Source organism: Trichosurus vulpecula, chromosome 3 (genome assembly GCF_011100635.1).
Source record: "Trichosurus vulpecula isolate mTriVul1 chromosome 3, mTriVul1.pri, whole genome shotgun sequence".
NCBI lineage: Eukaryota > Metazoa > Chordata > Mammalia > Diprotodontia > Phalangeridae > Trichosurus > Trichosurus vulpecula.
The window spans coordinates 316,490,420-316,517,287 of NC_050575.1; the positions used below are offsets into that span (position 1 = coordinate 316,490,420).

The 26,868-nt window shown below is 39.4% G+C and overlaps 1 protein-coding gene across 1 annotated transcript in view; it reads left to right on the forward strand.

Annotated features, from left to right (window-relative positions):
• Nucleotides 1–26,868, forward strand: part of ANTXR1 (ANTXR cell adhesion molecule 1) — a 309,492-nt gene that overhangs the window by 202,255 nt on the left and 80,369 nt on the right. Inside the window, exons 15-16 of the mRNA XM_036751470.1 lie at nucleotides 10,784–10,879; nucleotides 13,416–13,583. Of these exons, the coding sequence (XP_036607365.1) occupies nucleotides 10,784–10,879; nucleotides 13,416–13,583 (264 nt within the window). The remainder of the gene's footprint in view (nucleotides 1–10,783; nucleotides 10,880–13,415; nucleotides 13,584–26,868) is intronic.

A 26,868-nucleotide genomic window follows, 5' to 3' on the forward strand; every position in this document is an offset into this window, starting at 1 on the left:
AATCGTAATGGGTTTACTTTGTCCTTCCAATCCTGTTATCACATAATGTGTTCTCTTGTGATGCTCATTTCATTCTACATCAATTCATACAACTCTTCTGAGGTTTTTCTGAAATTTTACCTTTCATCATTTCTTATGACACTAATCCAGTTACACAATACTTACTTACAATGATATTCCATTACATTCATATATCATAATTTATGCATTCATTCCGCAATTGATTTACACCCCTTCAGTTTCCAGTTCTTTGCCACTATAAAAAGAGCTGCTAAGTATTTGTGCACAAATGGATCCTTTTCCTCTTTCTTTGATTTTCTTTTTTTTAGTGTATAGATCTAGTAGTTTTATTATTCAGTCAAAGGGTATTCAGAGGTTAGCAACTTTAGGGGCATAGCTCCAAAGCAGGCCATCTACTGTTCTCCTCCTTTCTTGCCCCTCCCCACAATTATTTTGTATATATTTTGAACTTTTTTGTGTACACATTGTTTCCTGCAATAACAATCCCTCGAAAACATGAAAATATTCAAAGAGTTCTTAACTTTCCAGCAGCCCTCTTCACAGGGGATCCTGACTACACACACCAATTTAACTATTTTCAGTATGCATATTTTCAAATGCTATTTACTATTACTTATAAAATAATATCTCTAATATGTGTGGAATAACAGAGGAAATGGAATAAGATTTAGTCATTGTGTTTGGGGACAGAGAATCTGAACTGAATCAATTACTCGTGATATCTCCCAAATTAAGGGGCCCCTCCCACTAACCACTTAATCTCTACACAGATTAGAAGTATAGAAGATTTCCCAATCTCTCCACTACGGTCTTAATTATTCAACAAATAATCCACAAAGTTAATAGGTTTCCAATTTATTCACAGAATGTCAGAGCTAAAAGGGAGCTCAGACATCATCTAGTCTAGTGCCTTTGTTTTACAGGTAAGGCAAATGAGGCCCAGAGTTTAATTTGCCCAAATTCATACAACTAGTAAGTAGCAAGGTTGGCATTCTAACCCAGGCCTTCTGACTCCATGCCCAAGGTTCCTTCCACAACATGCCGAAGGACATCCTGATTCAATTTACAAGTCAGAGCATAAATATCCAAGCCTTCAAGGGCAGCAGTATGCGTGATACATTCTATTGCCATTTTTGAGACTTTAAAAAAGATCCTACCACTGGCACGTTCACTAGCAATTGTCTAGGACACAATAGGTTATAATAAGCCCCCCTCTCCTCCCAAGCTGACTAAACAAAAGGTTGTTTGTAACTTGGGCATAGCCAAAGTGTGAGTCAGCCCCACACACCAAGTGAAAGTGTTGACTTAAGAAAAGCCTGTTTTGACATAGATCCATTTCTTAACCTATCACATTTGCAGTTCAATCCACTTGAGTATTCCTATTTGGCTACACTGGCCTGGCAGTCGCTGTGTTATAACACATTGGCAACAGTGCTCTCTTTCTGATGGATAATTATTCCATTCCCTTCTTGGAACATACGGGTCTTTATTTTTGCACCAAAGACACATTTGGTTTAATTGATTTTACATGGCATCTTGGAAGTCATTCAAGAAAGGATAACATATAAATTTGGGACCAGAGAACATTAATTCAAATCTCAGCACTGCCTTTCTTTGTGTTCCCAACACTTAGTATACATAGGAAGCACTTAATAAATGCCCATTAGTTGATTGACTGACCTCTATTACCTTGGGTGAGTAACTTTATGTCTCTGAGCCTCAGATTCTTCATCTGGGAAGAAGAATCCTCATTCATCTCCTTAAGAGAGGAGGGAACAAAGGAGAGAAATGTTGGTCTTGACCTGTGATTTCATTAAGGTGGAGTAGAAAAATCCCCTTTTCAAAGTCATGAGTCCTACCTAGAATACCTAGGATACTTACTCCCTATTTAGCTATGTTGCATAAAATCCTTCACTTCCTTCAAGATACACTTCCTTGAAGTACTACTTTCTATGATGCCTTTCCTGACTCCCATCCCAAACTGGTAGTTCTTTCCCTTACTATTTCAAATTTTATATTTACCTTGTCTTATGTCTACATAATTTTATATCCACAAATCTCCACTAATAAAATATAAATTCCTTAATATCAGAGACTTTCATTTTTATCTTTGTGTCTTGTTCCCATCACATTGTTGTCATTTAGTTGTGTTTGACTCTGTGACCCCATGGACCATAGCATGCCAATAGTGTCCATGGGGTTTTCTTGGCAAAGATACTGGAGTGGTTGGCCATTTCCTTCTCCAGTGGGTCACCTGGTAGCAGAACTCTCTACTATGACTTGTCCAGCTTGGGTAACCCTGCACAGCATACCTCATAGTTTCATTAACCTACGTAAACCCCTCTGCCACGACAAGGCAGTGATCTAGGAGGGGTCCTGACATAGAGAAGATCCTTAACAAAAACTTTGTTGATTGATTTGGTTGACTTTTTTTAATAGAGTTTTAGTTCATAGGGTCCCACTTGCCTCTCCAAAAATCTAGTATCAGACTATTCTCAGGTTACTCTCCTGTTTTAGACATTCTAATATTAACTTCCACGCAAGGTATCTGCCATTTCTATCCCAGCAACCATCTCCTTTATGTTGGCGAGAATCAATTTCAGAACAGAAAGTGCCCTTCATTGGTTCCTCCACCTTCTGAAGGATGAAATTATTAAGATGTGTCAAAAAATTATTAGGTCTTCTGCTCTGGGTAGAAATAGAGATCCAACAAAAAGTCAGATAATTGAAAGTCCCTTCACCTTCCCCCTACACTGACTACTATACTGGCCTTCATGCCAGGCTAATGCTATGTTTCCCAAAAGTTTGATTTATTTCCTTTCTCTGATCACTAATCCATACTGTACCCTGATTAATATATATATATATATACGTATAAGAATATACATATATATGTGTGTGTGTGTGTGTGTGTGTGTGTGTGTGTGTGTGTGTGTGTGTGTATATTCTTTGTGTTCCTGTTTGAATAAATGCTCTACACCAAGATGGTATACCACATCTGGTCCTTAGATTTCCTCATGACGCTATCTTCTTAACATATGCTACCATGCCCCACCCTCCTTTTTTGTCTCTCCTTAAATTAATTTTAGCTTTCCAAAACTCTCACCTCATAATGCATCACATCCCACCTAGTCTCTATGTTCTATGAAGTCCAGTTTTCTTCCTTGCATCAGGATCTCTAGTCCCCCTTGCTTGTTTTCCATGCTTTCTACTGTTGCGTATAGACATTCCAGACCAGGGATTTTACTATTGGCTCTATCTGGGGGAGAGAGCTGTGCCTTGCAGTGAGGCCATGCTTTAGCCTAGAGCTTGCCTCTGAAAGGGGCCCATCTCTCAACCAAGTGTATTGACTGGACATAAGAAGGTCAAGAACATTGCAGGTTCAACCACAGCTAGCTTCAGTGGTCGCTGCTTTGACAGTCACAGCAACTTTATTATTTTATGCATCCCAACCTGAGGAAACAAATGAACAGATGCCTTGTCTCATAAACCAGAATATGGGTCTTCCCCTGATCAGATAGCCCAAGATCAGTCTTAATGGGATCCAATTTTGTGATGATGCAACAAAGACTGACCTGAATAGAACTGGGTAGAGTGCAGCAAGGGCCATGGCTGGTAAGAATAGAGGATGAAGGATAGAGAATTGCATGGTACTGATTGAATCCTACCCTACTGAAAAAGCAGCAAAGGAAAAATAGTGGGAAAATTCTAGTATTCTAACACAGAGTTCTTTCATTCAGTCAATCCAACAACATTTACCAAATATTCACTATATGCCAGGTACTATTATTAGGTGCTAGGAGATGCAAAAACACAACAGGACCTGCCCCCCAAAATAGTTTACATGCTATGTAAGGGGAAAACAACCTGCAAAAATATCAGCATATATAAGGTAATTTCCAGGTAGCAGGACAACCCAAAGGGATCGGGATGTGCCTCATGTAAGAAATAGTACTTTACCTGAGTTTTGAAGGAAGATGGAGGTTTTATAAGGCAGAAATGGGGAGAGAATGCATTCCAAGCATGGGAGACAGGCTGTAGAAAGGAAAAGAGAGGTGGAATAGAATATTGTGTGCAAAGGGGAGGAACTAGAACAGTGTGGCTGGAGCACAAGGGGCATGAAAGACAGTGATGTGCAATAAGGCTGAGAAAATAGTTTGGGGCCATATTGTAAAGGGCTTTAAATGCCAAACAGAGGAATTTATGTTTTATCCTAAAGAAAGGAGGAGCCCTTGGGGCATCTCGAGCAGGAGAGTAATACTGTCAGACTTGTACTTTAAAAATACCAATTTGGAATGTGTGGAGGATGGATTAAAGAGGGGAGAGAGATGAGGCAGAGAGACCACTTAGGAGACTCTCACAACAATCCAAGTGAGAGATGATGAGAGTCTAAAGGAGGGTGGCAGCCATGGGAGTAGAGAAAAGAGGATGCCTGCCAGAGGTGCTGTGGAAGTAAAACATCTGGAGATCCGGAGTAAGGTACTAAAAGTCAACATCAGTAACAGAACAAATATCAATTAGCTGCAAAGGCAGGAATCAATGTCAAAGAGAAATAGGGTCAAAACCAAAATTTCTGCCGCCACCCCCCCCCCACCCCTTCCCCAAAAAAGATCGGAGAAAAGTGACTACAGGAAGCAAAATACAAGGAAATGGTACAAGAGTTTGATGCCAAATGACAGATGAGGAGCCAAAGTACACAAATGTAATTTGTTTAATTTGTTGCCCTCAAAGCCTCCATGAGTGTATAGGAGTTTTAAGCTCACACATGCCCCAGCCAATCCAATTTTCCCCTGCCAAAACTTCACTCAATTAAGAACCCTCCCATGCTGCTAGTACTTTATAAAGCTTCATGGAATGTATCGATAGGCACCTCCTGGAGACTGAGCATCACCATCTAAAAATGTCAGACAAGCCCAGGACCCCCGACCACTAAAAGAGTAGCTCTTTTGAATGACCTCCTACAAACCAAAATCCCAGAGGGCAGAATTCTGCCATAAAGATAGGATAATAAGGCATGAGGAGATGTTCATACCTGGCAGTGAAAGATTTCTGATGACCAGGTGAGATCTCGGAAGGTTGGTAATTATGCCACAGATCCAGTGGGAAATCTGACTGATCCACTAAAGCCTCTGTCACAATCTCTTTCACAGAAACTTTAGATTTCATGATAGACTTAATATTCTCCCAAAATCAGGAATCCAATTATTGTTGTTCAGTCACATCCAACACTCTGTGCCCCATTTGGGATTTTCTTGGCAAAGATACTGGAGTGGTTTGCCTTTTCCTTCTCTAGCTCATTTTTACAGATAAGGAAACTGAGGCAAACAGGGCTATATGACTTGCCTAGGGTCATACAGCTAGTAAGTGTCTGAGTCCAGATTTGAACTCAGGATGATTTGAACTAGATGAGTCTTCCTGACTCCATGCCCGGCACGCTATTCCCTTAACCACGTAGCTGCCCCCTCCAAATCTCTACTAAAATCTCAAATTCTAGGATAAGCCTTTTCTGACACTACCACCCCCAAACATACACACACAATATTCGTGCCTTTCCTCTATTGATCTCCAGTTTATCCTGTATATCTTGTTTGTCCATAGTTGTTTGTATATTGTGTCACCCATTAAACTACTGCCAGCTCCTTGAGAGCATGGATAGTGTGTTTTGCATTTCTTTGTATACCTGGCACTTAGCAGAGTACCTGGCACATAGTGGGCAATTAGTAAAAGCCTATTGACAAAATGTAGGAATAAATATACAAAAGTTAAACAGTTCCTGCCCTCAAGGAACCTACCTTTTGCTACTGAAATGGAAAGACAATCTTAATTAGAGTATGAGTCATTGGATGCATATGTTGGTAAAACATAAGGTATATTAAGCTACATTTTAGAAAATAAAAATCAGGAATATTTGCATGGAATCAGTTCAAATTTTTTGTATTCCAAACCAAACGACAATTTCTGAAATCTGTCAGCACTTCCCTCATCTTCTCACTCAGCCTGGGCTACCACTTTCATGGGTAAAGGCTTCTTCCCACCCCATCCCCAATCCCTGTTATTATTCTTTTGGTTTCACTCAGGAGCATGGTGGGAAAGGTCTATCCAGCACACTTCATTCTACACCCTTCATAGTTTGTGAAGTTTGGGAATTTCAAAGTCTGTAGAAGGATTTCCAAAGTCCTAAGAAGAGCTTAAGAAACTGTAAAGATTTCTTAAAAGTTTGGAAACTTAAGAATTTCTGAGTAGCTCTCTCTTAAATTTTTTAATGTTATTTTTTATTCATTGGGGGTCATTATCTTGTCAACTACTTTATTCAATTTCCTGTCTGGGTTACACTTTTTGTTTTGTGCTGTAGAATAGTTATTAAAGGTTTCCAGGTCCTGTTAAGAGTCATTAAATTTTAATTTGTGTCAAAGGTTTATTTTATGCTAATCACTTGAATTTAGTCCTTCTCATTCAACTGATTTCTCCCTTACAAGGAAAATAGTCATTTAACCTCCCTGGGCCTGTCACTTATTTCTGAAATGAAAGGGTTAGACTAAGTGACCACCAAGGTCCCTTCCATCCCTCAAACTATGGTCCTGTGGCAATAGTTGTTGCTGAGTAGTTTCAGTCGTGTTCAACTCTTTGCTACCCCATTCAGGGTTTTCTTGACAAAGACACTGGAGTGGTTTGCCATTTCCTTCTCCAGCCCATTTTACAGATGAGGAGCTGAGGCAGACAAGGTGAAGTGGCTTGCCCACAGTCACACAGTAAGTGTCTGAGGCTGGAACCAAACTCAGGTCCTCCTGACTGTGGGGCCAGAGCTCTATCCACTGTGCCATGGCAGTAATGGTCTAGTAATCAGAGAAAAGTGGATTGAGATTCATAGGTTCAAGTGGGGGCAGATTCATCAGCTGAGAGTTGGGGGTAAACAAATTTCTGAGGAGCCAGTGTTACAGAAGCAGTGAAAGACTAATTCCAAGAACTGTCAGATTGCTGGGAAGAAACCACAGCATAAACTTTGAGGGCTAGATGAATTAATCAATAATCCCCCCCTTTTTTGTTATTAAGTATAAGTGCTTACCATATCAGAGCATCCTAGCAAATGAACTGTGAGGTCAGGAAGGAAGCAGTTGCTGACAAATCTCCCTTACCACTGGCTCCTGTGCTATGAAGGTCATTGGAGGCAGCCACAAAAACAGGGTTCCAGCTTCTGGGTTTGTGTTCCTAACAGCCCATTATAGTGTGAATGCAGAATTTTTATCTTGGACAGAAGAGAGATTGAGAGTCAGTTTAGACCATAGTTCATTTTAAGGTGTCTGTTTTTTTTTCTTGAGGAACTTTCCCCCTCTATCTTTGTTCATGCTCCACTGTGTTTTAACTATCCCTGAGGAAGCCTGGTTCACCAAGCTGAGCTGTGAAGCTACCTAAGATCTGGAGCTCAGGGGAACGCCAAAGTCCTGGGTATCATAAGGTCAGCGATCATTACGATCATAGACCTTATGGCTAAGGTCAATGATAGCCCTGTCTGAGATCACAAAACCCCGATATCACTCATAAATTCGGTCAAAAAATATTTCTTAAACATCTACTGTGTGAATCCCTGCCCTCACAAAGCTTATAGTCTATTGGGGTTTGGGGGGAACAAGGCACAAACACAAATCAAATATGCAATATTACATGATACATGTGTTAGAGGAGTGAAAAAATAAAATGCTATGCGTGGTCCCAGATCAGAATGTCAAATTTCATTCCATTCTACCTAGCATCTGGTGTTTCCCATATCAAATCATTCAATTTTTCTGTAAAATAGTTTAATAAAATGTTTGTAATTATCCTGAGGGCCATCATGAACCACGAATCCCCACATTAACACGTATTAGATGCTCACCATGTTTGTGTATCAAGCTTCAGTGAAGATGTTCTAGAGCAAGGGACTTGACGTGGTACATTTGAATCTATTCTAATGAAGCATGTTATTCCAAGTTTCCACTTTTTATAAAACAGCCTACTAGTGCTGCAGGGAAAACACTCAATGATTCTAAAATAATCTAGTCCAACCTGATCCTCATTTTACAAAGGAAGAAACTAGTGGGGGACAAAGAAAGAGGAAGTGACTTATCCAAGGTTGTGGGCTATTAGCTGTAGGGCTAGAAGATGCTTCAGAGACCATTGACTCCAGCTCCCTATTCTGCAGATGGGGAAGCCCAAAGAAGTCAAATGATTTACCAAACCTCATACAGCCTTTTCCAGTCTACCACCTGGGTAGCAAATAGCCCAGTGGGGCCTTGTACCCAATTCCTCTTGATTCCAATTCCCATGCTCTTTCTTTCTACTTTATTACACTGCTTGCTTCTCTGAGCTTTCATTCATCAAAAGAAAAAAGTCACTTACGTACAGCTGCTTTTATCAATGACCTTTATAATGGGCTATATTTTTGTTGCCGCAGGCTATTACCTTATTTTCTTGCCAACTGTAAGGAAGACATCAAAGGGTATTTTCCCTTCGTGAATATTGCAAAACCCTTCGGCCCTCAGTTGTATAAACAAAACCATGCTGAAGGGAGCCAGCTTGTGACTCTCCTTGGTCCAATCCTGGACTGCCGGGCTGCCTTTTCTGTCCGCTCCTTCCCCTTGGCAGGCGGCCGCTGAATCAGGGGACTCAGATGACTGGCTCTACTCTTTAAGAGCTTGGGAAGCAGATTTCTTAAGTCCTGGCATTTCCTGTTGTGAGGCCTCCCAGCCTCTGTGCACGCACTGAGTGGGGCCTTTTTCATTGCTAAGGCACAGGAGAAAAAGCAGTTCCCTCCTAGATCAGGGAAGAGAAGAGAAAAAAGGGAACACGTGCTAGGAGTGTGCCTGCCTTTTGAACATCTTTTTTATTATGAACCTGCACATTTCAAAAGCAGAACAGAAAAGAGTAATGTATGAAATATATGTGTGAGATATATATAGCACATATACTAACAACATATAAACTTATCATGCTGATGTATTAGTATATCATAATATATTATACTGTGATATATATTATATTATGATATATCATGTAACATTACATACTATTTCAACATATATTAACATGATATATAACATGTGTGATTACATATCATGTATTAATGTTTCATATACATGATCATATATGAAACCTGTTAAAATGATATATAACCTATGTTCATATATAAATATCTAAATCATATACGTGTAACATGACATGAGAACTTTTATGTATAGTTTAATTTTTCTTACAGTACATATTAAGATTTCATAGTAGTAACAGAACTGCCCTAAAAAACTGGGTCCCCCTCTGAACTTCTTTTTGCTTTCTTCAGTATATTTTTAAACATTTCTCTTGCACTCTTTTCTTTTTTTTTGCATCACCATAATTATATAGAAACTTTCACCTTCCCCAACCCCAGTAAAAGCTATCCTTCATGATGAAAATGTGGGCAGCTGGGTGATGCATTGGACAGAGTGCCCAGCCTGAAGTCAGGAAGACCTGAGTTCAAATATGACCTCAGACATTTATTAGCTGTGTGACCCTGGGCAAGTCATGTCACCCTGTTTGCTTCAATTTCCTCATCTGTAAAGTGAGCTGGAGAAGAAAATGGCAAGCCACTCCAGGATCTTTGCCAAGAAAACCCCGAATGGGGTCATGAAGAGTCAGACACAACTGAAATGACTAAACCCGCACCTCGGAGTCCTCTCTCTCCCTTTAAGACAACTCAAGCATCATCTTCTGCATGGAACCCACCTGGTCCCCTACTGCTAATGCCCTTCCTCCTAAGCTATGTCATATTTAACTAATTTTGTAGATTTATATTTATTCACTTTATACATATATATGCATATATATATATGTATACATATATATATATATATATATATATATATATATATATATATGCTGGGTACAGGAACATGTATTAGTTTCCCCTCCCCCTTTCCCATTTGAATGTAAACTCCTTGTGAGTAGCGGTCATTTCATTCTTTATATTTTTATCCCTCTGGCCCAGCAGAGTGCCTAGAACTCCGTAATCATTTAATTAAAAATAAATAAATTTAATAAATTAATAGTTGTTGATTGATCAACTAATTGCAGCATATGCAGCAGCATCATCATCACATCAGTAGGTCGATGCATATCCAAAGTTCAGTAGCTTTGTTCCAAATTGCTCTCTACCATGTTTGGACAATTCATTGCTCCACCGCTTGCACTCGGGTTTACTTGAAATCCTTTCCTCCCGCCAAAGACTGCCATTTTTCTCCTCCCTCATTTTTGTGCACCAAATCTTTCTCCTATATCTTCTCTTCTCCCTCTACATTGTCTCAATGGTTCCTAGCTGGTTCCAATGAGTTTATTTATGATCTGTAGCATCTCTATCATCTGCCTGGATCTGTAGATCTTTCCCTAGTCTCTCCCAAGCTCCACCATACCCTACCCCCATTTTTCCTTCTCATACTTTACTAAACAAAACTGAAGGCAATATAAATAAAGATTGATTTTTTAAAAAATAAATTCAAGATATATAGATAAATTCAAATATACTTGAATAACTTCAGGCACATTTTCATTTACTTATGGGCCTAAAACACAGGAGCTATACTTAAACAGAGAAATGATTAGTTGACAATGAAGATGTAAATATTAAGTAATTTACTTCTCATACACCATAAAGTATAGATGCCCCTTGCCTTGTTCCTCCACTTTGTCCCACACAGAGATATTGCCTTACTTCCTTAATGAAACACCAGAAAATTCACATACCATTACCTTTTTGCAGGAAGAAGAAGACGATGGATTACCTAAGAAAAAGTGGCCAACAGTAGATGCTTCTTATTATGGCGGTCGAGGAGTTGGAGGCATTAAGAGAATGGAGGTAAGGACAAAGATTTTACACAGGTATCCCTTTATAACAAGTTGACTAAAACAAAAGACCTAGGACGATAGGACCTCAGAAGTTTAAGGTTCTGAAAAGCCATCTACTTACCTCCCACTCTGTGCAGAAAAATTCCCTATGATACTTGACACAGCTGTGTAGGAAGGGGGTTATTGTATTTCCTTTAAGGATAAATATGGTCACAAAATATTACAAAGGACAATAGGACCAGACAAGAACAAAATTTGAAGGAAAATAACCTGCACGTTGATTAGGATGACAATTTTAATCTGTCTTCCCAAAAGAGTAGTAGAAAATGCACTGGATTTAGAAGTAAAGGACCTGGGTTTGAATATCGGTGTTACCTAGGGCAAATTACTTAATCTCTATGGGCCTCAGTTTCCTTAGAGGATCTCTATAACCCCTTCATAGCTCTTTCCATGATCTGTAAATTGGATTTTCACTACATTTTCTAAAAGCATATTTACAAAAGATATGGCTACAAATTCTCAGGATGAGAGTCCTCACTTTTATAATGCAAGACATTTCCAGTATAATAAAAAAAAAAACACCTGAACTCACTATAACAAAGGGCTAATCTTAGATCTGCCAACAAAAGAACTGTGTGACCTCAGGCAAATCATTTAGCCTCTCTGAACCACAGTTTCTTGATCTCCAAAATTAGCTAGCTAGATTTTCTCTGAGGTCCCTTGGAGTCCTAAGCGTTTAGCGCATGGGGTTATAATATTGTGTGATTAAATCAAAATGTAACTTAGTTACTGATGACATATCATACTAACAGGTCATAGAGGTACTAGGGATATTCAAGATCATTTAGTTCAACCCTCTCAGAGGAGGGAAATGACATGCCCAAAAATCACACATCTGGTAAGAAGCAGAATCAAGATTTGAATCCAGGACCCCTTCCATGATAACATATTTCTCAGAAAACATCAAATGATCAGGCTAATGTGGCAAAAGATAAGATAGCCAAAAAAACCGGCCACAGGCTACACTTGTTTTGGGTATGATGTAGAAAGCCTAGATTGTGTGGAGACCCACCAAGACTCAATAATTTCCACAAGGTTTAATACTTTTAGAGTTCTACCGGCCATGATCTGGTAGGTGGCCCCAGTATAAAGAGTACATAATCAGACACTCTCTACCCTAGACCAAATAGGGAGATCTGGCAGCCTGGCTCTTCTATTCAGTTTCCACCAAGGACCAGATAACAGCTTCCATAGTTAGGGTACCCATATTCACACTTATATGGTAACAACCTGTGAGGAAGAGGCCATGGGAAATATAGTTTTATAGTTCTGTTCTTGCTCATATGACCAATTGCAAACCTCTCACCTTCCCCTCCTCCACACTCCCATGATCTCCGGTTCCTTTTCCTCTCCTGGCCCCCAAAGTCAACAGGAATTTCAGAATCAGGGAATACAATATACTACCACAATCAGGAAGACAGAGCAACTGGTTTGTAAAGCAGGGAGGCAGCAGGTGGTGCTGGACATTAGAGCACACTAACCTCTTTTCCTTTACCAAGACTTTCTTTAGGGAGAGTATAAAAGCCAGACCACTCCAAAATGCTGGGCTAGTGTTCCGGCTAAATGGCACAATGGTTAAAGTGCCAGGTCTGGAGTCAAAAAGACTCATCTTCCTGAGTTCAAATTTAGCCTCAGACACTTTCTAGCTGTGTGACCTTGGGCAAGTCACTTAAGTCTGCCTGCTTCAGTTTCCTCATCTGTAAAATGAGCTGGAGAAGGAAATGGCAAACCACTCCAGTATCTCTGTCAAGAAAACCTTAAATGGGGTCATGAAGAGTCAGACACGATTGAAATGACTGAATGACAACAGTGTTTCTAAGCTGTCCCTTTTTTTCAGAGCTGACTATGTTGGCCATAATGAACAAAAGAGCCAGGTGTCTCTGAGCTGTACAGAATGAAGTTCTAGAGAGTCTAATTCACTAAATCTCTTTCCCTTCTGTAGTGTGTGTCCCTAGGGAATGTACTGCAAGCTTCTGGGGGTCTTAGATATAGCCTATGCAAAAGTACTAGGAAATGATTCCAAGTTCTTGTTAGCATACACTGTGGCTAGGGCAAATGGGACCAACTGCCCCTACTTAACTAGCCCTGTATAGAAACAATACTGCACTGAAAGGCTTTTTTCCCCTCCTGCTATCTCCAAATGTCAGAATAACCTATATAGATTACTTCTATCCATATCCCTTTAAGATTTACAATGTGTTTTCCATACAAAGGGGTTATTGTATGGAGAACACATAGTACTGGAATTATTTTCCCTATTTTTCAGGTGAGGAAACTGAGAATTAGAGGAACAAAATGACTTGTTCATGATCTCCCAGGCAGTAAAAATATCAGAGAGGAGTTATACGTAGAACTGATTAATTCCAGGACTCTGTCCAGATGGAGTAGACAGACATGTTCCCATTCATCTGCTGGACCAGCCCCATTATCCTCAAAGCAAGAGGCTTCTAAAGGCAATGTTTGCCCATTTCTGGTTCTTTCCTAAGGTTCGGTGGGGAGAAAAGGGATCCACAGAAGAAGGAGCCAAGCTAGAGAAGGCCAAGAATGCCCGCGTCAAGATGCCAGAGCAAGAGTATGAATTCCCCGAGCCTCGAAATCTCAACAACAACTTACGTAGGACCTCTTCTTCCAGGAAGTGGTATTCTCCAATAAAGGTACTATTTCAGTTCATATATAGTATAGGAATATAAGATCTGCTATACGGCCCCAGGGCTCTGTCTGCTAGGGTGACATCAAGCAAGACCTTTTATGGAGAGGTTGCCTTCCATGACATCAACCTAATAAGGTTAAAAATTTGTCTCAAATAGCCCTCCTTAACTACATTTAGTTGCCCATTATGGATCTACTATTCAGTCAGTCAATAAACATTTATAATTATATATGCATATCACATATATTACCATGATATTTATAATAATCACTAATTACTAGAATATATATAATAAAAATTACTGTACCTTTGTCATTATTAACATTTATTATTTGTACAACGCAGGTAATATTAATGGTGGAAGCAACATATGTATAATAGGAAGTAAGAACTTCATGTTGCTCTGTTTCTATCAGACCATCTCTAGTCCTAGTTACACAATGGAGAGTTAGAAAGCACCTTAGAGATTACCACCCCATCATTTTCCACATGAGGAAAATGAGACCTACATAGATAAGAAAGTGACTCACCCAAAGTCACAGTGTTATCAAATAGCAGAATGGGGATTTGGATCTAGCACCTTCCGTTTCAGAGCATGTTCCCTTTCTAAGAAATAATGATTAGGTTTTCTTCTGGGCATTGCCTTTTTTAAAAAAAGACATTGATAAGAGAGCACATCCAAAGGCAGGCTTCCAGAATGGTGAGGAAATTCGAAACCATTCCATTTAAAAATGGATGGGTGGAGGGAAATGGAGAAATTTAACACAGAAGAGAGAAGACTTAGAGGAGGATGTGATCCCTTTCTTCATTCATTTGAAGGCTGTGACGCACAGAAAAGGAAGCAAATTGTGCTGCTCCAAATGAACCAGTTTTACTTTTGTCCCTAGACTTCATGCCTAGCACAGTACCTGCCCCATAGTAGACAATTCGTAAATGCTTGTTGATTGATAGAGCCAGTGACGGATGATATCACAAGGGTGGTGTCTTGACTCCTGTGTGAATTAGATTTCAGTGAGGCAAAGCCACACAAAGTCTCACTAAGTCTCCCTCTCTCCTCCAGAGTCATTGAAGTTCAGTGGCAATGTTGAGATCTAGGGGTGCTAGGACTCTGAAATAGCAGCACATGGGTCCTGCCCAAATGAATTCAACCCAAGCCTTCTTTCAGACAAACAGCTAAAGGTTTATTAAAAATCCACCATATTGGCCAGACTCTTAAGGAATTTGAACATTGGCCAGACTCTTAAGGAATCTGAGCATTTATAAGGCTTGTATTCCGGGACAGATTGAATCTGAGCCACTTCAGGGAGGTAAGATGGATCTTATATACAGAAAGACTGTGGGAGGGATCTAGGGGTGGTCAAATAGTGTGGGGTGACTTGAGGAGGGTCTTGATGGAAGTGTCCAGTAGGCTGGGGTGACTAGAGGTTAGACACCAGGAACCAAGAGAGTTGAGTTTTGACAGAATCGAGGGTGGGAAGTAGCAGAAGGTGATCTGCAGATAAGACAGTGGAGGGCTAGGCTAGGTTAAGGGTAGCAGAGAATTGGACAAACATAGAAAGGCTTATAGCCTCAGGTGAAAGCTAAATCAAATGGGAATATTCAAAGAGAGTTCAAGAAGGTTCCCAGAGCCTGTACCCCATCATCAGGACAGAAGTCAAGGTGACTGGTGATGGACCAAGATGTAGTGGGTGACCTTGTCCTTTCTAAATTAAGATCTTTCTCAGATCTCAGTTTGTCTACGGCCATGCCCATTCAATGACTAAAGGATAGGTAAGAATTGAGAGGAGGTAAGATAGAGGCAAGGAGTATGAACTATGTTTTCTAGAAGTTTGGTCCAGTAAGGGAGAAGAGAAAGAGAGGCTGGTGGCTTGAGGGGATGGGAAGGGCTGACTCTCAAATGGTTCCCAGGAAAGTTTGAATTCTGACAATAATACCAATTCAGTTACTCTCTGGACCTCCCTCCATCATGACTTTCTAAGGTTTGGAGTAATGGAGAAGAAACCTTGATATATCCAAGTCCTTTATTATGCCCAGGTAGTGGTTATAGAGAATAAGTTTGCTACACAAAACATAACTCTTCCCAAGTTAGAGTACTGTTATGGAACCTCCCTCACCCTACGTAATCCTTTGCCTTTTTCCATTTAATTTCTCCAGATCTACTTCAGATCCATTATCTCTTTTCTGTGGGCAGGAGAGGGCAGACAGGCAGAATGCACAGAGTGTGATTTGTGCACACATTCCTGAGGATTTCAAGATAAGTTAGTAACATAAAAGTATCCATTATGAATATGAAATAAACTCTAGTTTTGGAGTCAAAGGAGATGGGTTGAAATCCAAGCTTTGCTATTTAATACCTGTGTGATAATGGGCAAACCACTTAACTTCTCTGGGCCTCAGTTTCCATCCCTGAAGACTCCATGCCAAGAATATACTCTCTTCCCTGCTCCACTCCTTAGAATCCTTAGCTTCATTCAGGGCTCCCTTCACATATCATCTCCCATTGAAAGCCTTGCCTTATCCCCCTAGTTGTTAGTGACTTGCTCCTTTCTCCGTAAATATTGACTTGTTTCCATGTACTATACCCCTGGTAACATAGCAAGGTCTTTAAGGATGATTTTAAGGATGATTTTTTTTGTTCTCTCTTTGTATCCCCAGCATCTAGAACAATGCCTTATAGTAGGGCATTTTTCAATAATACTTTTTGGATTGAATGGGATTGGGTATCCTCAGCACTGATGAAATCACAGTTTCAGACCCAAAATAAAGTGAAATTCAAGATGCAGCAGAACAGAGTGGAAAGAATGCTGAGCTTGGATTCCAACCATCTGTGTATGAATTCTTGCTCTGCCATTTATTAGTTACATAACCATGGGCGATTCATTTAACTTCTTTGAGCCTCGGTCCCCTCATCTATAAAATGGAGATAATGTTAACTGCCCTGCCAACCCAGAGACTTGTTTCAATGGAAACATTTCGTAAGCCTTAAATAAGGAGTAACAAGAGGAGATAACATGTCACGAAAATCCAAAGAGGACACAGTATCATGACAGAAGGGGGTGGCCAGCAGTGTCTAATGATGCAGTGGCCAATAAGGTTAAAGTCTGAGAAGATGCTGCAGAGTTTAGTGGTTAAGAGATCATTGGTATGTTTGGAAAAGACTGTTTGCAGTTAAATGAAGTCAGAAGCCAGATTACAAGGTGCTGATGAATGAGTCAAAGAGCCCAATAACAAGCACTGACAGCTTTTCCCCAGAGTTTGGCTATAAAAAGGGAGAAAGACATAGTACAGTAGCTTGAGGGGATGGTAGAATCAAACAAAAGTTTCCAAAAGATGGGGGAGACAAGGACATGTTCGAAAGAAGTAGGAAAAGAGGGAGTGGATAAGGAAAGATTTAAAATTAAGGGCGAGGGGGGAAAGAGATAACAAAAGAGATAAAGTCCTGGAGGAGATGGGAAGGGATCAAGGGAATAAGTAGAGAGACATATTGAAAAAAATGGGGCACCTCATCTTCCAATACTGAAGCTAAAAGCGGGGGGGGGGGACAGGGGAAGAGTAAGAGGTAATGTTGAGGTGGCAAAAGGTGGTAGATTGTGATGGATGGCCTCAATTTTTCAAAAAGTATGAGGCAGAGTTCTCCCCACTAATGCAGACCTTAGCTTCGTTATGCCTTAGTAGATAGTCTTCATGACTTTCTGAGACCAAAAAAAAAAGCCATCATATGGTAGCCAACATTCTGCTGATAAATCTCTCTGCACTTGACTGGGGGATGGGGGCCAGGTCGGGGAAGGGGGGAGGTTCTCTGGAGATTCTACACAGGATTCTTAAAGACTATATGAGTAGTGCATGTGTTCTGGTTATGAAGCTGCAAAGGTTTCTAGTAGAGCCTGGCTCCAGATCATGTATCTCTGACCTGAGAACCAGCCTAGTATTGATATATGCAACCTAAAAAGTCTAAATGTATTTACCTAGTTTCATGAAATATATTTCAGGGGAAGAAAAATTGCATGGTAAAAAAGACAGGCTCCATTATATCTCATTAGTACAACATAAGTCGTTAGTGGAACTGGCCTTTACAATCTTCTTTTTAGTCTCATTTTAAAGGATTCAAGGCATTAATTGAACTCTGATTGCTTTCACTCTCTTACCATTCCAATCTCCTTTGTACTTTCTTTTTAATCGCATGACCAGGAAGTTTCCTTCTAATGTTTGGCTTGAATTTCCCTTTGCTCAGCTCCTCCCCAACCCTACTTCATTTATAACACGCCATGTCTCTGATTAAAGCGAGGCAGCTCATTCCTTCTAGGTTCAGAGTGATGCACAAGTATATGGTCAGCCGGCAGATTAAAACCAGGAGAGTACTAAATTTAATAAAAATCAGTTTGGGATGTTTCCCCCCTCCAACTATGGGCACAAATGGCATATGAATGACAAAAAAAAGTGAATTTGCTACCTAGGAGGATAGGATATTTAATAGAGGCACAACTAACCCATGCATTCTTTTATGTACAGATTCTGTACAACAGACTTTATCTATATGCAATCTATGTTACCAATATGCTATCTATATTCCTGCCACTAAGGCATTAGTCACATTGTCAGGGTCTTATGTATGAACAGCTACAGTGACATTGGATCCAACAAAGAAATTAAAAATGTTAGCAGATGGTGCTACTAATACCCAACACATTTTCTCCCCTCTCCAGCAACCTATTAGTACAGCACCAACACATAAAAAAGGAAGAATCCACTTTCTTTTAAATGTTCAACAAGTTCATAACTTTGTACTCTAATCTTGTACACTTAAGGAAAAAAAAGTTAGTCAGAATAATTTACTACATATCATTGCATATTAAATTCCTATTTTAACCAATAGCCAAAGCCCCACTCCTACCACTACCACCACCCATCTTTAAAATGTCAGACTAATTCCACTTCCTACTAGGAAAAATTGACAAACCGAAAGTAAGGCAACCCTAGTTGTGGCCTGCAGAGACATAAAGCACCAATAACAGGGACCCAATGTGTTCCAAATGATAATTGGAGAAGCATTTCATTGGTAGTCTTACTAAGGTGTGAGGGCAAAAGAAGCGAACCTGGAGTCAGGAAAACCTTGGCTCTGGTTCTGGTTCTATCATTGATTTGATTTGTGACCTTAATCAGATTGACTGACTTGCCCAAGATTACACACAGGTGCTTAGTTTGCCAAAGAACCAAAAATTCGGCATACAATTAGAACAACTCAGTACTAAATTATGTAAACAACTAATTGATAGTCAAAAAGGGAGAAGGGCAAAAGAAATGACCTCAACACTGATTATAATAATTTTATTCAGAATGTTCACCAGTGAAAATTAAATGCCTCAACAAGGAGAACAAAACAGACCAGAAATCACCTTAATCAAGAAATGTCTGTCATACTTGCCAAACAGAGAAAAATAGCTTCCAAAGGCAATAGTGGATTAGAAGGTTAACTCATTTGTAAAATTTTACAAAAAACCGTGGTGGATAATTATGAGCAGAATCATCTCGTAAGCCAGAGAACAACAATGGAGCGTAAAGAAAACTTAATGAAACATCCATCTAAATTTTCAGTCATCCCAAGGTCATTTAAGTATGAAAACAGAAAAATAATTCATAACAAGATTTATAACAATTTTTAGCATCAATGTTACCACCATATTCAGACCCTAACATCAGTCTTAGATGTGCTGATGGGGGAGGTACAGCACTAAAGAGAAGAAAGATGGGAAAGGACACATAACCAAGGATATAGAGAGGAGATCCATGCTCAGAGTGACACAGTTGTGGAGGTGATGTGGGGTAGGTACACAAGATGTCTGAAGGAGGGGAAAATACCAAAGGTATTTTTTTAAAGTCAGACTTCGTTAAGACCCTTAAAAGGCGACTGAGAGACCATTAATAATTACCAACCTATAATATAAGGCAACTCTACCATCTGTACACAAATTAATGAAAGTAATGTATACCCAAGTTCGGGGCATCCTTGATGAGAGAACAAGCAGGCTTTTGCAATTGACAGAGCAATGGACCACACCATTACTGCTTCACAACTGGTGAAAGATACATATTATTGTTGATTATTTTTTTTAAAAAAAGTATTTGATTCAATAGAGCAAAATACTACATAAAAAGATTTTTTCCAACAAGATGTCATTCTATCCATACATTAAAATCATCAAAAATTCCTTAAAAGATATAACAGAAATGACCCTGTTCAGTGACCTTCTGATCATAATTATCAGGTTTGGTAAGAAAATAAAATGTGTACTTGCCAAAAGAGTTCTCTTCTGTGATGTAGGAGATCCAGCAGAAAATCAGTTTCAGGGGCAGCTAGGTGGTGCAATGAGTAGAGCACCAGCACCTGGAGTCAGGGGGACCTGAGTTCAAATCTGGCCTCAGACACTTGACACATTTACTAGCTATGTGACCTTGGGCAAGTCATTTAACCCCAATTGCCCTGCCTTCCCCCCTCAAAAAAAAAACAATAGATCCATATACACAGAAAAATAACTTCTGAAACATGCATTTTCTAGGACTATGTCCTTAGATTATTTCTGGATTTCAAATATATAGATCCAAAGATTTAGAAATGCATTGCCCTAAATAGTACAAGAAAAATTATGTGAGCTGAGGAAATACTTGAAATTTCAGCAGATTCTTCTGATTTATTTTCAAAACTATGCCAAGTAGTATATGTGGCCAGTATGACTCTGGACATGACCCATTGAATTCCTTCTTATCCTTCAAAATCTAACTTCACTGCTGCCTTATTGTAAGGTAGCCTATCCTGGGTCTGGGGCCTTTTAAACATATGTGGCAGAATTTCTTCTAATTCCTCTATGAAAAACATTTTAAATGATGCCAACCCTCGGATGCAATGGCCTGTTAATATGGCTGAAGAGAAATGAGAATATATAGCTATTTGCCAAAAGGGCCTAAGGACATAGGTTTATGAAAGGATTACCAGACTATTGAAAGCTTTATATTCCTACATAGCTACTGGTTATTAAAATTCATTGAATAAGCCACCTCCAAGCCTAGCACCAATGAATGAATGGGTCATAAAATAAAAGCTTAAATGTTTTACAAGATTAGCCAAGGAAGTCTTCTTGAACAAGGTAGCAGCAGAGCTAGATTTTGAACAATGAAAAGGAATTCAATAGGTCAAGAAGATGGGGGCAGGGGAAGCATAGGAAGAATAAAACAAAGCTGAGGAAATATATAAGGAATATAAATAAGTATAAGCAAAGGCTTGGAGGTAGGAAAATAAGCTATGAATAAAGAACAGAGTATAGTCTAGTTTCTAGAAGGGAGTAATATTAAAAAAAGCATGGAAAAGGAGACTGGCACAACATTGAGAAGAGCCTTTTCAATGTCAGGTTAAAGTGTCTGAAGGGAGAAAGTGGGGCATAGCAGAAAGATCAATGATCTGGAAATCAGAAAACATAGGTTCAAATCCCAGCTCTGATACCAACTGTATATGACCTTAGGTAAGTCACTTCAATTTTTGGACCCACTGAGTTTCATCTGAAAAAAAAATGGAGTGGGACTAGATGACATCTAAGTTTTAATTGTCATTTCTCATGAGTTTAATTATAATCTTTATATAGATGACTTACAGACGTATATCTTCACCCCAAGTCTTTCTCCTGAACTCTTAATTCTGCATCACCTTCTGTCTGCTGGGCATTTCAAACAAGATGTGCCAGAGACATTTTCCAAACTGGCTTCATTATCTTTCCCCCAAATTTTCCCTCCTTCCAAATTTTGCTATTTCTATTGAGGGCACCAACATTCTTTCAGTCCTCAAGGTTTGTAACCTCAGCGCTATCTTTGATTCTTCTCTCTCTTGCCCTATATATCTAATCAGTTGCCAAATTTTGCCATTTCTACCACTGCAACATCTCTCACACCCATTCTCTATTCATAGTCACCACCATAGTTCAGGCAGTCCCCACCTCTTGCCAATGACCGCTTCATTGGTCTTCCTACGTGAAATCTCTCCCTACTTCCATCCACCCTTCCCATAACTGCTAAAATAATGTCCCTTAAGCTCAGATATAATTATGTCATTCTACTACACAATGAACTCAAGTGGTTCCTTATTGCCTCTAGGAAAAAATAAAAACTCCTTTGTTTATTTTTTAAAAGCCATTCACAACTTAACTCTAGCCTAACTTTTGCATACTTTGTAATCCAGACAAAGGGGTCTTCTTGCTCTCTGCTCACACAACGTTCCATCTTCTGTCTCTGTGCCTCTGAACTGACCATCTCCCATACCTGGAGAGTACCTCCTCTTAACCTCTTCCTCATAGGATAACCTATTTACTTTAACATATAGTTTAAATGCCACCTTCTACAAGAAGCCCTTCCTCATCCCCCAACTGATAGTTCCCTCCCCCCTTAACTACCTTGTATTTATTTTGAATTTGTATGTGTGCATATTATACATATACAACATATCTAATATTACACACATATGTGTACATGCATGTGTATATACATACACATATATATCTATACACATATTCACACATACATATATAACAGACCGACATGCTGTTTCCCTGATAGAAAGTAAACTTAATGACAGTGGGGATTTTTTCATCCTTTGTAAACCCAATGTCTAGTACAATGTAGCACAGTGTCTAATTAAGTTCACTTTCAGCTATAATATTCTATGCTTCCAAGAAGAGGGAATTCTTTTCTTAGACGTATGAATGAATGAATGAATGAATGAAAGAAAATTGTTTATTAAGCACTTACTATATGTCGAACACTGTGCTAAGCACTGAGAATGCAACTACAAAAAGAAGACAGTATCTGCCCAGAAGAAGGTTACATTCCAGTAAGAGACAACACATAAGAGTAGGTGGGGAAGGGTGCTTTGGTTTGGAAAGTAACAGGGATGACCCCTGTTCAGGGAGGCCTAGCACCTCTGATGCAAGCTCTTGCCAAGCCCTCCCATGGCTGCTCATCCGCTTTAGTATTCATTTGATTCACCCTACTCTCACCTGTGGCTCCAAGAAGCTATAGCATTTGTACCACCACAAACCATTTAAGCATATAGGCTAAACCAAGATGAGGGTAACTAATAGGCCCCTATCAGTGAATTAGGGGAGGTGTCTACCCCAAGCATGTGAAGACCTTCCCCCCAGCAGAATGGACCAATGAGAACAATTTGTTCCAATGACCATGAAGGTGGCTGAAGCAGCCACTGTGGAGACCTTAGAGACTGATTAGACTCTAAAGACCCAAGGTCATCCACTGTATCCCAGGCCGTCACTAGTCATCTTGACTTTTGTCTTGCCATTATACTTTAATGACTCTGGAAGAGAAAGTGAGGCTGGCAACTTTGTGTAACTCTGCCTCACTTAAATCCAATTTACTCACAAGTCAAGACATCACCCATGAAGTCATTGGTCTTCTTCAAAAATGAAGGACAAATCACAGCATAGAGCCGTAAGATAGAGCAATGAAAAGCCCTTTCCAAAAATAATGTTAGCACTGATTTCATTACTATTCTTAATATTTTATTTTTTTCCAATTACATATAAAAAGAATTTTTAATTTTTGTTTTTTTTTTAAATTCAAGTTCCAAATTCTTTACCTCCCTCTGTTCCCTGCCCCCTTATTGAGAAGGCAAGAAATTTTATATAGGTTACACATGTGTAGTCTTCATTACTATCCTTAAGGCAAGAGTTGTAAAGTCTCTGCCCTGGAAGGGGCGGGATGGGGAGTGTACACAAAAAGCAGCAGAACAAATGGCAAGGAAACGACCAGGGCGGAAAATCAGATGGAATGTGAAGCACGATCTGAGGTCTGGGACTGGCTAGATGTAGTCAGCCACGTGTACTCACATAAACTCTCCAGGCAGGAGAGCAAAAGCCCCAGGACAATAGTTTAAAAGCTGAGTGTCTTAAGTCACTCCAGGTCACAGTCTTAGGAGATCTGGTTGTAGAAAGCAACAGAAGCAGAGTAAATGGCAAATAAATGTGGGTTTTTTGGGGGAAGGGGTGGCCAGTCAGATGGGATCTACTGCATTACTGTTGGACTTTGACTTTAAATGCATCTCCTTCTGGAGATGATAAAACTTGATTACCCTTCAGGTCCCATGATAGAAGCTACAATTGTCCTTAGGGCTCCTTGGAAAATTTCACAGACATTTCAGGGAAATCCAACCTAAGACTTTCCATGTCAAGAAAAAAAGTTTGCAGCCATCAGCATTTTGGTGACATTGTAGTGATGTCAGAGGTTGAAAGGATAGCAAAAGGACTTTTTCTGAAGTGTTTCTGCAAGTTCTCATGATGCTAGGAATTGGTAGAGTCCTAAGAAAAGTTTCAGAAAAGCCCCCTTCCTCTTGGCTAATTGTAAAATAAACACCATTCCCCCTTCAGTGCAGCTGAATATTTATAGCAGTGAAAAAAAGAAAAGGAGACATCTGTTAGGGACCACCTTTCTAGCCCTGACTCTAATTTATTCTCCATTGCCTTTTTGCATTTTTCCCATGAAAATGAGGGCCCCACAAGTAACCAATCTACAACAAGTGTGTGAATATCTGCAAGTTGAGAAAGTTTAGCTAACATTGATATTATATGCATTATTTTAAAAATAGGGGTTTTTTTAAGGGTTACTGGGACCTTTGATAATACTAATCAATTTCTTTTGATAAATTTTTTAAAACCTGCTAATTGGTAAGTGGGCACCTCTAAATTCTCTCCATCATGGCTTTTGGCGCCAGCTTTGGGGAGCCCTTCAACATCTAGGTCCTCAAGCCTGGCAAGGGCTACTTCAGAACAAACTATAATCTCAAAAGCACAATCAAGTTACAACTGTTCTAACTATCCACAGAACAAGTAAAAGAAAAGATTGAGTTCAATTCAATAAGCACTTATTTAGCACCTACTATATACAAGGAATTATGTATTTGTCCGAGTTAGGCTGTTCCCTCACATTTTGTCTGGGAAACTGCACCTCCAATTATTCTCTACCTACTAATCATTTACCAGCTTGAAGGTCTTATACGAAGTGTACCAAAAAAAGGAGATTCTTACCACTTAACACTCTCAGTGATCTTAGAAAAGTCACTTCGCTAGATCTCAGTTGCCTCATTTATAAAATGAAGGGTCAGAATAGATTAGATCATCTCTAAAGTCTCTTCCAGTTGGGACATTCTATGAGTCCGTGGCCTGTGGTCTCTCTCAGCCTGGTTTCTCACCTTGTAAATGGGTGTATTAGACCACATGATCTGTAAGATCTATCACCAGACACCAGGCATTTTTACTGGGTGTGCCCTAGGTTTAGAACTCTCTCCCTCCTCATTGCCATAGCCTGGTTTCCCTGACTTTTTTTTCAAGTATCTGCTAAAACAAAACAAACAAACAAAAACTCCTACCTTCTAGCATAGGTCCCCAAAGTGGACAATATCACTCCCAGGGAGTGGGGCGGGGTCCACTGGAATGCTTTAGGTGGGTGGTAGTAGCCTCAGGTGCAATTGGAGGGCATTAAATAAAATAAGGGAGCTGTGGAAGCATAAGGAAAGAAGAGAAGAAAGGAAATTTTTGAAAAACTGTTCATACATGTTTCATCTGTTATGTAACAGAGTTAAAGTCATCGTGATTACATTATTTTCCAAATAAACACACAAAGTACAAGTTATAACCAATCGGTGGTCAAGTCAGCCTGATGGGTCTTAACAAGCAAGTGTTGGCAGATGAGTGTGTTGTACATCACTGGGAAGTCCAGCATGCATCGGCAGGAATATGTGTGTGTAATGACTTGTTTACAATATGATACTATACAGTTACATGATGCAATATTGCTTCATCAAAATTTCAATGCAGGAAAAAATACAAATTAATAATAAATTATTAAATTTAAGATATGTCTTTTTAAAAATATATTTTATAATTTCTTTGAAATGATGCAAATTTCCAAAAAAAAAATGTTAAAAGGTTAAAGAAAGTATAGTTTCAGTGGGGTGCTAGGTAAGGTTTTTTTTAAAGGAGGTGGTAGGCTCAATCTACAACAAATGCGTGAGTACCTACAAGTTGAGAAAGTATAACTAACATTGGTAATATATATGCACTATTTTAAAGATACGGTTTGGAAACTTCTGTTCTACAGGAAGCCTTTCTAGATCCCCTTTAAAGTTAGCACTTTCCCTCTACTGAGTTTCTCCAATACATCCCATACATAGCTTGTTTGTATGCAGTTGGCCATGTCTCCTCCATCAGATTGTGAGCTCTCAGAAAAAAAGAGACTTTTTTCACCTTTCTTCATAACCATAGCTTAGCGCAGCATCTGGCACATATTGAGTGCTTAATAAATACTTGTTAACTTGATTTATGGGCCCTTCCAGCTTTAACATTCTGTGAACTATGACCTTGCCTTATGTAAGACGTCTTTTCCAATCCTCCTTAATCCTGGTTCTCATCTTTTATTAACCGTCTCCAATTTATCCTGTCTTCATTTCATTTGTATATAATTGCTTGCATGTTATCTCCCCAAATAGACTGTGAGTGCCTTAAAGCAGGTGCTGTCTTTTGCTATTCTTTGTATCTTTGGCTCTCAGCACAGTGCTTGGCAGATAGTAGGCCATTAATAAATGCTTATCGACTGACTGATAAGTCCCTCCAGTGCTTCCCCTTACGGAATTTCCTCATCCCTAAAATGAAAGGAACAATACTTAGAAGTTCTACCTCTCATCTCTGTGATCCTATGACTATATTTTCTTACAGCAATCTTCACATTACATTATTTTTTGCCCTTTTGTAGCAACAAAGGTACTAGCAGCTGCCGTAGAGGTATAAGGCCAATAACAGCAGCACACAAGGAGGGCTGCTAGCACAGATTCTTTGATCTGCTTTTCTAGGGAAAGCAACTTTAAGGGGTTTACAATCTCACTTTAATTAAACATACATATATCATTCACTTAGTTCAGGGGAAAAAGTCAGCACCCTGAACTTGAGAGAAAACACAGAAATTACAAGCAGAAATTAAATAAACAGAGTAAATAACACAAATCAACAGACAGGACTTCTGTCTGTCCATAGCAATACATACATAGTTAACAGAGAGAGAAGCACCAACATCTGCGTTTTCAAAGCCGGGGGGCTCCTTAACGGCTACCCAGAGTCTCATCTAGCCAAATCACACGAACACTCTTCCAATGAGTAAGCCCCAAAGCAAAATGCTAACCTCCGAGTGTGTGTATATATATATATATATATATATAATACATATATATATACATATATATATATGTA